Genomic DNA, 16083 nt, shown 5'->3' on the forward strand with positions numbered 1-16083 from the left:
TATTCCTTTCAAACAATAGAAAAATGCATCGGTTTCAACCAGCTGCAGTTGTATCGTACGGTAGCAACTTTTAGCGACTATTTTTTAGAGGCCAATTTTGGAGGCCAACTGGATAAGCTTTGGTGTCAATTTTGTGTGTGTGTGGTAAGTTGGCAGCTTTTGGTGGCCAATTTTTAGCAGCCACTGTTTGGAGGCCAACTGACCAGGATTTCGTTTTAGTTCATTCTTTTGAATCTTTTGGTGGCCAATTTTTAGAAGCCATTTTTGAAAGCCAACTGACCACAATGTCATTGCAGTTCTTTTTCAAAGCAACCTTTGGTAGCCCCATTTTAGAAGACTTTTATTGACAAGATTTGGTTTCAGTTCTTTTTAGCAACTTTTGGTGGCCAATTTTTAGCAGCCACATTTTGGAGAGGAACTGACCAGAAGTTGGTTTCAGTTCTTTTTGTGGAAAGTTTGGTCATTTTTAGCAGCCCATTTTGAAGGCAAACTGACAAGGGTTTCAAATTAGTTCTTTTGTTGCAATGTTGGTGGGAAATGTTGGTGCCCACTTTTTACCAGCCACTGTTTGGAGGCCAACAGACCAGGATTTGGTTGCAATTAATTTTGTAGCAAATTTTAGTAGCCAATTTTAGCAGCCACTTTATTATGACAAACTGACCAGGATATCATTTTGCTTCTATCTGTTTGCAACTTTGGTGGGTACTTTTTTGGCCACTTTTTTCAGCCACTTTTTACAGGCCAAGTAACAAGGATCTGGTTTCAATTTTCATTGTAACAACTTGATGGCCACCTTTTAGAAGCGACTTGTACGTCAACTGGAAGCAAAAGCCACAGACATCAACAAATTTGAAGCCATCAGACCAACGTGAATCCTTCAGTGTTCTCGATAGCCATGAGGAGCTTTTCTCGCAGCCGTGCCTTGTCGGTGTAAATCGGTAAGTCTAGCAGATTGAAGCACGTGTGAGCTACGGGGAAGAAATCCTCACCCCCTTTGACTGTCTGGATGATGGTTTGTAAGGTCTTCATCCCCTGGATGGGGACTCGGTCAGTTCCTGTCAGAAACACTGTGATAAAACACAGAAGGCGCAGTGACAATTTCAACAAAGGTCAAACTTCATAAGCAAACAACACTGTTGAGCAAATGTTGACTAATCCGGTGAATAAAATTAGGAGCCATTTTTGAGGTACCGTAGTGCGACACCCACGCGCGCACATGCAGCATGCGTTCAGAAAGATAAGGCACGCGCCTTTTGGTAACCCTACTAGTCGAAGTGCATGCATACTACCTGAGCGCAAATGCCGTTCCACCACAAAATGGTTTCCAATTGTGTTCGCCTAATTAGTCTGTATACAGGGTAAGTCAAAAAAAAGGAAACCCAAACGGCAGGACCATGGTTTGACTAAAGGCGTTCACACTTTCAGATATGCACAAATCCAAATAGCCAAAATCAGTCGCTATCTACTCACCAAGAAACTTCTTTTTCTTTTGAAGACTCATCTCACGGAAGACGTCCCAAAACATTCGAATTGTTGGATGCTGTCTGTAGTACTCACCTTTATAAGTCACATTCTATAGAAAAATGAAATGGAAACCAAAAAACTTGATCAGAGTTTATCCTAGCATTCATTTGGATTAAGATATCATTTCATCACCAACACCTTGCTGACGATACCCCGGTAAAGAAGGCACTTATCACCACAGAGGCAGAATTCCCCTGGCACCTGGCTGGTCAAGACCCAGAGGACGACCCAGGACATCCTGGGTCAAGCAACTGGGACCGCCCAGCAACGTTGACAGGCTCTGGAACCAGGCTACAAACCGCGGACACAGGAGATCAGCGCGACGGACCCCAAATGTCTATGCGGTAGAGTGAGTGAGTGAAAACAGCGATGATTTTTGTTTTCATTGTAGCAATCTTTAAGTGTGTCATTTAGCTGACGTCGGCGACTGAGCTAGAATAACATAATTGTTTTGGGGGGTAGGGGGGTTTAAAGGTATAGTCCATCATTTGTAATTTGTATATTTTGTTCGGTTGAAGCAACAAAAGTGCTCAAAATCTAAAGAAGGGTGCTGAACAACTAACCTGATGAAGTTTCAGCTCAGCTTCAGCTGTATATTTTGAGATAAACAGCATTCTAGGACCTCGATTTCAAATCAAAAGTTGCTGAATCATGTTTTGAATTGGGCCTGAATTCAGCGTCCGAGACCCGTTCTCTCTGAGCCATTTGCAGCTATGCGATGTCGCGCAGCCGCGCGCGCGTGTGCGTCGTGCCAATGCTTCGCCGAATAAAAAAACGAACTACTAACAAAAATTCTTCTTTCGTTGATTTCTTCAAAATGACAGCTTGCCAGAAAGAATAATTTGACAGGGAGTTTAGTCCCCTTACTATCTTTCAACCATGTTTGTCAACAATAATTACATCAGTTACTTTTTGGATAGTTGCAAATGATGGACTATAGCTTTAAATATTTTTGCGCCAAATAAATTGAACATTTCACTCCATATGCATGTCTGTGCCAAATCTCACGGAAATGCTTACCAGACCAATTATACTTAGCCGTTTTGCTACCCCCCCCCCCAAAAAAAAATGAATGCACTAGTATGCATGTATAACATTATAAAGTAAACTTGATTTGGGGAGTGTGGTCTAGTGGTTAGGGTTTGTGACTCATGATCAGAGGGTCAGGGGTTCGAATCCAGCTACTGGCCATATAATGAGTCCATAAAAGAACTTGCTAAAGACAAGCAAAGCAGACCCAATTTCACAAAGCCCTGCGATGCGTCGCAACCCGAGTTACACTTGCGATGTGTTGAATGCTCAAGTTCCTTCACAACGGCTTAAAACACGTCATAAGTTACGACGTTTCTAGTGGTCAACGCAAAATAAGAAGCGTCCTTTTCTTAGCCAGTTTTATGCCATAAAAAATACATAAACGAGACTATAACAGAGCTGCCAACATTTGCATCGTGCAATCAGGGAGATTTTGTACAACAATCAGAAAGATATTTAGAATTACATTCAATATAATAGGGGAAAAAAGTTTCCATAATCAGGGAGATTTTCAAATGTGTTCATCAGAACATGGAAAGATTGGTTTATTTTCAGGGAACTTTCCGAGACAATGTGTGTAAAGTCCAGAGGAGATCTGATCACTCTTTGTTGAAAATCATGAATATCAGACGACTATTGACTGTACGCTGAATAAATACATAAAACAGTCACCGCGTTGTGCTATAAGTACACCTACAACGCGTCGCACTTACGACGTGTTTTGTGAGATGGATCGCAGGACGCGTCACATCGTAGGGAGGCGACGTGTCACAGCGCTGCGACGCATCATAAGTTACGATGAGTTTCATGAAATCGGTGCATGGTCCCAGAGCGCACAAACTTCTTTCAAGTGATACAGAATGGCTATTTACTGGACGTCCTTTCGTGCACCTGGTGTAAACAATGGGCTATTACATTGTAATCCTATACGAGAGCACTGCCCAGCCAACAGCCAGTCTCTTCACAAGTGACAGTCAGTCAGTGGGTCAGTCAGTCATTGAGATACATGTAGGTACAAAGATAACATAAGGTTGGCCCTTAAGGACCAGCAAATACCATACAGTTTTGGGGCACTTTGGGGCGGTACAGAGACATTTAAGCCAAAAGAGGAACTCAAACCTTTTCAAATTCATCCCAGTCGTAATGCTCGTCTCCGATCACCATGTCCATCAATTCTTGGGGGTGGAACAAGTTGAAGACCCGCCCCCCACAGACATGTAGGAAACCCTGACTGAAGAAGCTGTACTGTTGCTCCACAGAGGTGTTCAAGACATAGTCTACGTAGCTGTCTACGTACTCTTGCCTGTTAGATGACAAGGGTCACATTGATTTCGTTAAAGGTACATGTGATTAGAAACGATCATGGAAAAGACTGACAGGGGTGGCTTCACAGAATCTTGTGAAGGAAGTTGGGATGGCATTCTGGGTAACTTATCATGACCTATGTATAAAGACATACGGCTGCAGCTGTTTAAGACCGCAGTTAGCCAATGTGCGCAAATGCTATCCGGAAACTTTCTCATAGAAACAGTGATTTCTTTTTCATTGCGGACCATGTGGACAAGTTTTGAGCATTGCATAATATGCAGTTTGACCCATAACTTCGAAACGGAGCCTGAGCAAGTGACGAGAATCGGAAACTTACAAAAGAGATAAGTTTTACAGATTTTCCTACATTATTACGCTTTCCAATCAGAGCGTGAATTCATCAGCCTTTCCCAGCATCCTGTTTGCAGGGTGGGGGGTACGAACGAAGAACAAATGGCCTCTATTTTGACCTAACATGAGGGAGTAAAGTGCAAAGAACACAAACTTTAAGCCGGCCTCAGGTCGACCTTGCGAGGACACGGATCACTCAGCGACTGATTTTCAGGATCAAGCTGCGCCTGAGTTACGACTGTTGGGAACATTTCAGTCGCCCACTTTTTTTTACCTAACTGCGACGATATTAAAAGACCAGCAACAGTCAGCGCTAAAAAAAAAAAATTAACAGTCGCAAGAGCAGAAAAATTTCAACTTCTGTGCCCTGACAGAATGTGCTCTGGACAGGCAGGTATCAATCGCATTTGACCTGTGTGAAGTTACGGCGTCGTTTGCGCATCCATTTCATTTCATTTCATTGTGTTGCCAATCAGCATGCGGCACAAGTGGCCGATCGAACAGAAGTGGCCGTAGAAGACCGTTTGATTGTTATCAGCACACACACTGCCATTTTGAAGTCACATGTTCATGTCTCCGCCACGGAATCCTTGTCGCGGGTGACATTAACATGGTCGTAATTTTTTTGTGTCGAGATGTTGCTTGTTCCACGATAATCACACAATTTCTCTGTTTGTGACCTGAGAATGACTTGTGTCCTTGTTGCCGACGGTTTCATCGCGACGCAAGCAAATCGCTGGTCCACCTGAGCGTGGCTTTACTTTTGATTATAATCACTCCTGGACAGTGAGTATCTAGATTGAAAAAAGTGAGCTTTCAACTTTTGGTGAATTGTTCACGCTCTAGTGATTTCCTTATGACTGAGGATTGATTTGATCCTAGGGAAAGCCAACAGATCTTTATCATGCTGCCACCATTTCAGTCATGTTCCCTGTATCCAATAAGAGTACTGAATGATAATGTTTTTTGTGCAAAAGGAACCAGCCTATTCTTCCTTCCAGCCTCGCTTTAGTTACGTTGATTTGAATGGGAAAAATCATGACGGCCACAACATGATAATGGTCTATTTAGTAACAGATGTGGTAAGGAAAAGCTGGGGCACATGTTGTTTTCAACCAACGAAATGTCACGGTTTTTCATCACACGGCCGCAAAATTTGTGGTCACATGACCAGTTATAGCCCTAAACAGCTGACCTGTTCTCCATGGTAACTTCAAGCTCAGCCCCGCCCGGTTTCAACTCATCCGTTTCCATCTCGCCATAGTTCTCCATGGTGATCTCAAAGGTCAAGCAGAGGTCATGGAGCGCCTCGGCTTCCTCAATGTCTAGTAGGTTCTGGAGGTTTGTGGCAAATAATGGATCCAGCTGCTTGAAATCTTCAAGAGACTTGGTCGGTCTGTGAAAAAACAACAGATCCTAAATAAATCTGACAATCGACGCACTAGCCATTGTCAGACTTTCAAATGTTGAGTCTGTGTTCAGACTATGAGCTCCGTGCGCCAACAAAAGAGGGCGCCCTTTTACCTAGCAACGACGTCCCATTGGCGGGACATTTAGCTGGTTTACACGCACCGCTCCTTGTGTGTGACGCACGTACACCAGGGGATTTGTGCTATGTACACGCAGTGGTACAGCCGCGCGTCGCAGCAAAATTGCAGTCAGGCAAGATGGCGTCGGTCGGTCACCCCCAACTGTACTTTCTTTGCCGGTGAGGGGGTACTTGTGAACGGAGTGGATACACATACATGCATCACTATGAGTATTGTTTTCGTTTTGCTGAAAGAACACTTACTTTTTTTGTGATCCGTGGGCAGAACTTTAAAACAGTGTTTGTGTTTGTTCAAAATTCCATAACTTGATAAGTGCATGAGTGATTTGAATGATTCTTGTGCTAAAAGAAAGCTTAATGACTGGGCTTTCGTATCCTAGATTATGAAAGTGCCACAGGCAAACTTTTCCTGCCATTTGGGTTTTGTTTTTGTATTTCTCATCCTGCATACTAAGGATGTGACTTTGTGTTTCAATTTTTTAAACGTTAAGCAAATATCTTAAGAACCGTTTAAACATTTAGCCATTCACAAAGACTAATGCATGCTCGTTATGTCTGCAGACCAGTGTGATTGACATGATAAATCAACAATGGCAGTCACCGAAAAGGTAAAAACTTAAACTTCATGTGCTCTGAGTGTAATCAAGTTAAGTAATGAAGTGCTTTAAAGGTTTGGTAGAAACATTGTTAATTATTTGTCCTACGTAGGTTTAACTCAAAGAAAGACTGCATACGTAGGACCCTTTTTTATAATTTGGGTTTTGTTTAAACGTTTTAGGAAAGTTTGTAAACGAATTTAGAATTGTTTTCGTTTAAAGCCAGAGTCCATCATTTGCAGCTATCCCAAAAGCAACTGGCATAATTATTGTTATTGTTAAAACATACTTGGTTGAAAGATAGTAAGGGGACTAAACTCCCTGTGAAATTATTCATTCTGGCAAGCTGTCATTTTGAAGAAATCAATGAGAGAAGAACTTTCCAACGGTGCGTCTTAAGAAGCACCGTTGGAAATTTCCGTTACTAGTTCTTTTTTTATTCGGTGAAGCACGCACAAGCGTTGACACGACATACACGCGCGCAGTTGCTATAATTCGTCGGATCAGTGAGCGACATCGCGTAGCTGCAATCGGCTCAGTGAGAACGCGTCTCGGATGCTGAATTCAGGCCCAATTCAAAACATGATTCAGCTACTTTTGATTTGAATCCGAGATCCTAGAATGTTGTTTTTCTCGGAATATACAGCTGAAGCTGAGCTGAAACTTCATCAGGTTAGTTGTTCAGCACCCTTCTTTAGATTTTGAGCACTTTTGTTGCTTCAAACGAACAAAATGCACAAATTACAAATGATGGACTATATTTTTAAACGTATAAACATCTCACATTCTTAGACTATACTCACCTGTTGAGCAGTTTCCTGTAGAGAGCCAAGGGGAATGGCAGCGATATAATAGTCAGATTATAGATGGCAAGACCAACGATGATTCCAACCAATCGAAACATCTCACCGTCCTCAAAAGACTGAAATGAAGAGAGCAAATGATAGGTCTTTAAACAAAATATGCTGAAGGTCTGAGAGTTAATCAGGTATGAAGGGTATCCCTTTTATTTGGTTGGTTCTCATTTCCGACCAACCCTCTTTTGGGATCCTGACCCAAGAAAAAAAAATTACAGCCGACCCTGTCTGAAACCCATTTACAAATTAAAATATATAACAAATGAAAATAAGCATTGGAATAAGCTGAACAATAACAAAGACAAGAATGTATTGTCCGCACTTACTTTGCTGTTGAACCAGATTGTCTCTGTTCCTTTGTAATGCCGGAACATTCCAAACTTGGGCGAGAGAATTTCCCGTAGCACCAACATAAAGAACTCCTAATAAGAAACCAGATGAGACAAAGACGTATTAGAACCTACGTTCTGTGGATTTCCATACCAATACTGAAAAATAAATAGCTTAGTTGAGTATAGATTAGCAAATTGGCTAATTAATTAACACGTTTTCACTAGTTAAGCAGTAATGTTGTGCATCGGGTCGGGTTGACCAGGCCAAACCAACACCAATATTACAGATAAAAACCGAATCCGAACCGAAACCGATCTGAACTCCCTAAAACTGACCCGACCCAACCGACAAAAATTCGAGCAAAAAACCGACCCGACCCAAAGAAACCCAAATGTCTGGCTTGGGCAACTGTGTCCACTTTTTGTGCCTGAACTGACCTGCGTCATGTGAAAATCGTCCATCTCTCAGTAAAGAATCTTATAGTACAGTGAAGACTCATATACCTAGTGGGACTACATGTTAAAGACTGTGCGTCATAGACTGCAAACCACATGCGCATTCGCGTGGTGGGTTGAAGTCGGTCGTACCGGGCACAGCAACTCTGCAATAATATTGCACCGCGTGAATCTCTGAAATGTTTCAGATGTTTTTCCGGCTTATTAATTTTTGGGGGGAGGGGATTTTCACAAAAAATTCCCAATCAGACAAATTGGACAAATTGCCATGAACCACATCACAACAGCTAGTGTTATATGACGGTAGATTATACACTTTTATTGGTCCAACATCGATCACGTGTCATGCCACAAACACGCATGTACAACGACGTACGGCGCGTGCGCGTGGTACACGAGTGATATTCCCCACGGGGTACATTACCTTTTCTTTCCCGTTGTTGAAAATGTTGTTTTCTTGCGTTGTTTTATAGTTGTGTGACTTTGAGTATGAGATAGCTACGCTGGTACTACGTAAATCGATCTTTACGAGATGTGCCATGGGGGACAGTGAATCAATATTTCTGCTATGACTGCCATTGCTGTTTACATTGCTCGTCACTGTTCGTCTGCTCTTTTTAACAATGCAAATTTCGCCGTAATTTCACCAAAATAATGTCGGCATGTGACAACAGGTCACCTCCTATAAAAGAAGAGGTTTCTCTCTCATGCCAAAGACGAGATCAGAAATTTGATTTTCGAACAGGACAGCATCGGCTTGGAAAAATAGAGAAAGTTCTGTGCGAAAAGTTTGCCAAAAGCGGCCGATTGTGTATCGCAACAGGAAGAGACCCACAGTTTCAGACGTTAGTAATCTATTACCGTGGTATAACAAAACAATGTTGCCTGCTATGGCGGGGTCCATGGGTTTTGAACACCCTTGGGGGCAAATGTTCACCTCGGGTGCCATTTGTCCCCTCGGGTGAACAAAACACCATGGAGCCTGCCACAGCAGGCAACAATCGTCGTATAATGATTACCTTCTTGACACCTCCAGCATCGATCCCTTCCTCCCCGGTGAAGATCACCCTCAACGGTTTCTTGAAGTCCATGCTGCCGTGTCTAGACAACTCTGTCAACGTACTGTGGACGATGTTATTCCTGACGATAGTTAGCACCAGGTAGGGGTTGATGGAATCAAAGAAAAATCGCTGGCTGTTGCGTCGCTGAACGTCTTCTATTGCATTCTGGGATAGGAGGGGAGCAAAAAGGCAAACACCGCATCAAGATGAGAACAAGAATTAGCACACTGGCATTTGCGTAGAGCTATTTTGAAAGGCATTAACTACTATTATCAAAATGCTTCTACTGGATTATCGTACTAAACACCCCGTAAACTTTTCCATCTGGTATTTCACTGTTGTCTCCAAAGGGTATTATTTACTGAGCTGAAACTTCAACAGGTTAGGTTTTTAACATTGGTGTTGCTAAATGCGTGAATAGCAACTGATCTTATAAGCCTTAATTACCAGACAGCTAACTCGTAGTACACAATGTAGTTTGCTGGGCGCGCGTGTTTGTGCACAAAATTATGGAAAGCTAAACATTTTTACAGCTTTTTTGGACTGCTATTTGGGCAAACCGAAATGAACCATCAGTATAAATGAATGTCATATTGCTCCATGCAAACAACGCACATGTGCACATATACATGTACCTTCATACTTTTTAAGTCTGGCATACTTGTATATGTGCACGTGCGTATCTTGTGCGCGGCTGTTACATTCAGAGTAGGCATTGGACAATCACGGCACACGTAATGTTGCCCAAGTGCGCACAGTGGGCGGGGCCTATAATGAATCAGTCTTCTGTGTCAATCCTTACCTGCATTTGAAGAATTGCATCGTCTTTAAGCAACTGCGTCTTGGCGTTAGCATCCAGAACAAACGGATAATCACAAAAGTTGACATCGTGACACTACCAAACAAAAACAAAAACAAGAACAGCTAGAAGTTTCAATAAAGATATGTTGGAAAGACCAAAAGCCCTCGACTTTTGCATTTGCTGGAAAGGAATACACATTTCTCTATTAGAAAGTGTGATTATGCAGGGTTCGTCCTTAACTCTTTTTCTTTTCACTAGCTAGTCGGACTAGTGAACCAGACTCTTATCCAGTTCAATTAATTAATTAAATAAATTATTTTTAATTATAAAAATGTCCTTATGGTATTTAGAATAAATGTATTCACATCACATTTTCGGCCCAAATAATTTTCGGCCCAATATTTATTGGCGACACAAAAGCTATCAAAACTGGACTCTCAAATAGACAAAACTTTGGGGGAAAAAATATAAAAGTCACGAAAAGAAACTACCCAACACTGTCCATGGGGGACGGTACCAAGCAGTATCAGTGAGCACAGACTACCATGTAAACCGGCACAGCTATGCGTTATCAGCGCAAGTACTAGCGTTAAGACCTCTAAATAAATACAGAGAAGTGGAATATGCAGACACAGAAAAGAGAGATAGATATGAATTGAGTCGTAGAAATCTTCTTTCTCCACTGATGTTTTCATGACAAATTCTACAATGTCAAACTCGGCCAGATTACACTACATAGGCCATGACTGTTAACGAGCGGCGTCCCATGCCTTGCTAATTGCCAGAGTAAATAGAGGCCGCTAAACTAACTATTACAGCATATGGGCACCTAAGGGCCCACTGACTATAAGTGCTATTTTTTACGACTAAAGGTAATTGTTATGAAAAAGTCGGCAGGAAGAGAGAAGCATAATTCACTACAGTTGACATAGTTAAAGGTGTGTACCAGGGTACGGGTAATAGTAGTCACCACTCATTCAAGCTCCAGAGAAGTGACAAACAGCATGCATGCACTATAGCTCCCGAACTTATAGCACAAAGTATACAAGACTAATGTTATTCTGAGCTCTTTACACACAAACATCAGGTGACACAAGAAATGCATTGTTAATTCTCCTCCACTGGTCCCCCCCCGGCCAACTTTCTTTTTGTATCTTCTGATGTACCTACCAGTATTGCCGTAGAATCGTGTCAACGCACCTTGTGAAATATTGTCCAATAACATGATATACAAATGGACGCGGAACGCGCAGAATCTGAGACAAACAAAACTTGACATACAAAATCCCATTGGGTTGTCTAAGTGGCGTGGCTAACTCTCAAGTCCATACTGTGCTGAGACCCACAAGGCATAGGCTCTGAACAGCTCGACCAACAGGAGTTATTCACCAAATTCTCACCTCCATGCTGCTCGGTCTTTGAAGCCACTCCAGGAAATGTTCTCGGATGCCAACATTGTCCGTTAGCTCTTTGATGTAGAAGAGGTAATACGGAAGAATTTCATTGTTCTCATTGTTCATCTAAATTCAAGTGAAAGTAAAATAAAGGAAAATTAAAAGTTAAGCTACTTATCAATTCCATAACAGCATTTTTTTTTAACGCCCACTACTAGAAGACATAGTGATTTGGTTATTGTTAAGTTCCCCCAGAGTTTACATACGTGTATATTCCAATGTGAGAGAATGAAACAACATTCAAATTGAAATCATGTGAGTAAATAGTATTGATTGTGGTAAAATGCCTTGCCCAAGGACAAGAATCACCGACTCTTGGACGGGACACTGCGTGTCAGTCATAGAGTTATATTTAAATTGTATGCGTACTGTACTGTTCGCCTTCGCGCACGGAGTACACACTACTTATTTCTCCTGAATGTGCACCATCAGGCATGAGTCGGCATTCAAATACATTCAAATTAAACTTGCGATGGTCTCCAAGACTAATCCCTGTCCCCAATAACTTCGGTCATTCGAAATACGCAGTGGATGGACCGGGAACCAGTCTAGGTCACCCCAACTCTCCTTTTTTTTTGGCCGTTGAAGAGGTACTAGTGCACAGAGCCATTCTGGAGGCAAACATTTGACGGCAAACTGTATCAATTGAGTACATTTTACAGATTGTGGTAAAATGCCTTGCTAAAAGACACTAAGGTAAGTTGTTGCGGTAGGACACTTAACACCCAGCCTGAATACGGTTCAATAATAGCCTTTTATGAGGTAAATATGTGACAGCAAACTGTATCGAGTGAATCCACTACAGTGGAACACCGCTATAACGAACATCGCGGGATCCAAAGAAAATTTTCGTAATAGTGATCGTTCGGTAAAGCGATTTTAAGCTGCCGGTGCTCTGGTACTCACTTTTCAATAAATAGCGCCCTTCAGAACTTCACCCTGCACACCATGGTAGTTACTGACTATTGAATTATGAAATTACACAGTTTTGAGCTTACAATCGGGAGCCAAGGATGATGTTCAGTATAGCCGAATGTTCGTACAGCAGTGTTCGGTATAGCGACATTCCACTGTATATTGATTGTGGTAAAATGCCTTGCTTAAGGACACTAAACACCCACCTTGCATAGTTTGCTGAGTACATCCAGACATATCTTGATGTTTCTACGGAGCATGGGTCGGTCGGCGGTGTTACGTTTCCTGCTGAGTTGTCCCATCATGCAAGACTTGTAGGTCGTCAGGATACGATTCAAATGACGCGGTTGTAGCGTCGACCACCACTGGGCTGCAAATGTAAATCCAAAACATTTCAATTACGCAAAGGGACTTTAAGTTTGCATTACTTTACTCTGTTAACGTTACTTGTTTTTACTTTTTTGGCCCAGGTTCAAATCCAACCCAGTGCCATAAATGGTAAATTTCACAAGCAGACAATTCCCAAAAAAACCCCGTAGAAATGTGTTTGTGTACAAATACAAATATGGGAGGTCACATAACACCTGATGAAATCATCATGATGTCACTGAAATTTACATCTATATTTTCCTTTCTATGTTCTAACTACTGATTCAACCCAATCTGAATTTTGTACTTAAAAATTAGATATACTGGTAGGGCTTTGAAAAATGAACCTGTAATGTGATGCAACATAACACCTGATTAGGTCATTGTGGCGAAAATCTTCGACATACACATGACATACATCTTCAGGTGGGTGGCCTAAGTGTGTGCCAAGTTTGAAGTCAATTGGATTTATGAAAGTGCCAAAGTGTATAGGGAGAAGGAAAGGAGTCTGAAAAAAACAGGGAAAAAGGGGGGGGGGAGGGTGAAAAAGACTTTAAAGAAAACAAGAGCTGATTCGGAGTACTCTGAAACAGCTTAATAAAAAAAATCTCCACTTACAAATGACTTTGGCCCCTGCACTGGTGACGTTGCATAAGGCCTGTCCAAACTGAACCACGGTGGTCCCATAGCGCTCAGGGGAGGGGTCGGTGAAAACGGGTGATTCCATTAGCAGTAGGTAGAGTCTGAGTGCCTCGATGTCTGGAGGGGACGAGGGCAGGGTGGGAATGAGATAGGTGCCCAGGATTTCTGCCATCTGTGTTGAAAAAAAAAAGAAAAAATAGAAAATACAGTTAAGTGTACAACACATACATGTACACTGTACCTAAATCTTGTTTCTAAAAAGGGGTGGGGTTTGTTGGGGTGGGGTTTGTGGGGGGTTGGGGTGCGTGTGTTTGTTTCTGCATTCAAAAGGGGACGTTTAACAATAGAGGACAATAAGGTCTCCAATTCCCAAAGGTCCCCAATTTACGATCCTGTACAAAACGAGACTCAACTTGGATTCCAGTCCTCCAGCACTTGCGTACGGTGGGGGGTTGGGGACAAGCCAATGTATACGTATGCCGAGTGATAGTTTGCCTTTAATCATTTTTCATGAAATCAATGTACATTCTCATATTTAATACCTATACCGGGACCATGAATTGAGCCCATGGAGCCCATTGCCAGGAACAAAACTGACAAATAAAAAAACAATTGTACGAGAGCCTGTCCTCAATCCAATATACCGTTGCAAGATACGGTGGTTGGTAACTACGCAACAGAACAGCAAAATTGCCTATCACAGCCTATCACCATGGTAACGATACACAATACCCAAGGCCACATACATGTACATGTAACCTCAAAGCTGATGTAATTATACATGTACCGGTATATACATGTATGTGGTTGGGGATTTCATGTACCTGTGTGATATACACGTAATGGCATATAGAAATGGCAGGCCAAAGAGATTGTACATAATGAACCAATGTGCATGCCTTGCCACATCTTTACCACAATGTGTCCATTGTTATTTTGAATCACATACATTTGTACGTGTTCTACATACCGGTAATACCCCCCGAGGACCGACACACAAAGGGAGAACAACAGATCCTCTCCTCAGGTGTTGGGTCTTTTATTGAAAACGGTCCTCTATCGTACCGTAATGTGCTTACATTGTAGTCTATGGGAGAGTGATATATTACAGGGACAAAGAGCAACACAAAGCATTGTCCTCGGGAGTATAGTAAAACACAACTGTCTGTACTTGCATGTACACTGCACCTGGCAACACCTGTTATCAGGAAATTCAGGTTTAAAGAGGTTGTGGAATGCTGAAAGTCGTTTTGTTTTTGTATTTTTTTATTGTAGAGTAGACCCATTTATATCATAATGACAAACTACCATTCTTTTGTAATGTGCGTTTATATGTTTATAAAACTGAAATTCATCGAGTAATTTGTTGGTCGGCCAGCACATAATTGAAATCAACAGTCGTTGGGTTCTTCATAAAATCAGAAAAATCGTGACGTACGTGTAATAAACAGGACTCGTTTATACTACGCTGCATCTATAGGGAGTCCTGTTTATTACGTCATGATTTACTATGTTTTGTTTGCTGCCCCCAACAACGACTTTTACACTAATTGCACATTCGGGTCAAAACAGGACCTGAAAAACGGCTCTCAAAAGTACCTTTTGTACTCATTTCATGACAGACACAATAGTCGTTTTTATTTCATCACACCTCAGGATACATATACCCGAAAAATGACGGAAATGTCTTCGAGCATTTCACAACCTCTTTAAGGTTTTCAATAATATAAGATGTGCAGTATTAGTATTGTTTCCATACAAAATGGATTAGTTTTAAAGATCTTCAAAAGGGGGATCGACCAAAACAAAATTACATTTGCATCACTGAGAGCAGAAAAAAGGGTAACAGGACCCCATAATTCAGGGCTCCAGATCGGTTCTTCATTGCAATATATTGTTCTTAATCTTAAATTTCAATCAACTTACAATCATATTATAATTTTTTGAGGTTTCTATTAATAAATTATTTTAGTACTTTGTTAACATTGCTTTATACTGGGTCCCTCATATCAGGGTCTGTGCATTTTCTTGAAAATTGTGCTTGATGATGTGAAAAGTAAACCAAACCAAGCCAAACCAAACCACAAAGAAATTCACTAAGCCATGATTTACTTACAATGTTATGCAAATTGCTGCATTATTAAGATAATGTGACCATTGTTTTTGCGATGCAGGGTTATGCAGTGATGTAGCGGAACATTTTCCATGGGGGAGTTTACTATTTCTTCCTCCAAAGTTTCAGTTTGCCGTCGACAAACATCATGCCCAGCGCAAGTGGTCTATGTGCAGAGAGTGCACTCAGATCAGATGTACTGTTACTATACCTCATACATATTCATGATTGAGAGCCAAACTCTCACTGGTCAATTCACCATCACGTACCAGATGTTATTTTTGCTGTTTACCAAGCGCGCACGCGAGGATTCACGCGCAGGGTAAATACGCATGCGTAGTAGACTGTCGCACGGGTTACCCGAGCGACAGTCTACTACGCATGCGCTTTACAAAGCAATCGAGGAACTGTCGCACGGGTGTAGTACGCATGCGCGAGCATCGCCCAAACGAGCTACACACGAAGAGATGGTTAAGGTTGCACGGTGCGTTATTTTCCCGAGCTCAATGATGCCGAACTAGAGAATATTTATGGCAATATACATGATATAGATGCCTCCTGTACAAAAGAATATTGTACACAAACTATTTACAGCTGCACTGTATGATAAATGAACTGAACTAGTGAAGTTGAGCAATATGATTCTTTTAGAGAATTGTACAAGTTTTTCAAAAAAAAAGTTGTTTGAGGTTCCTTCATGCAACGGAAAAAAACAAAACAAA

At 41.6% G+C, this 16083-nt stretch overlaps 1 protein-coding gene across 1 annotated transcript; it reads right to left on the reverse strand.

The window, feature by feature from the left end:
- Positions 1-372: 372 nt before the first annotated feature.
- LOC119731340 (probable E3 ubiquitin-protein ligase HERC4) lies at positions 373-15587 on the reverse strand. Its single transcript, XM_038204514.1, has 12 exons — positions 15573-15587; positions 13225-13420; positions 12444-12607; positions 11269-11388; positions 9869-9961; positions 9025-9231; positions 7544-7639; positions 7164-7282; positions 5411-5611; positions 3676-3859; positions 1471-1573; positions 373-1067 (listed from the first exon to the last, which is right to left on the reverse strand). Exons 1-12 carry the CDS (start codon positions 15585-15587, stop codon positions 859-861), a joined length of 1707 nt encoding a protein of 568 aa, XP_038060442.1. The 3' UTR covers positions 373-858.
- Between the last annotated feature and the right edge of the window lie 496 nt (positions 15588-16083).

This window comes from Patiria miniata, unplaced genomic scaffold (genome assembly GCF_015706575.1).
Source record: "Patiria miniata isolate m_02_andy unplaced genomic scaffold, ASM1570657v1 HiC_scaffold_23, whole genome shotgun sequence".
In the NCBI taxonomy this organism is placed as follows: domain Eukaryota; kingdom Metazoa; phylum Echinodermata; class Asteroidea; order Valvatida; family Asterinidae; genus Patiria; species Patiria miniata.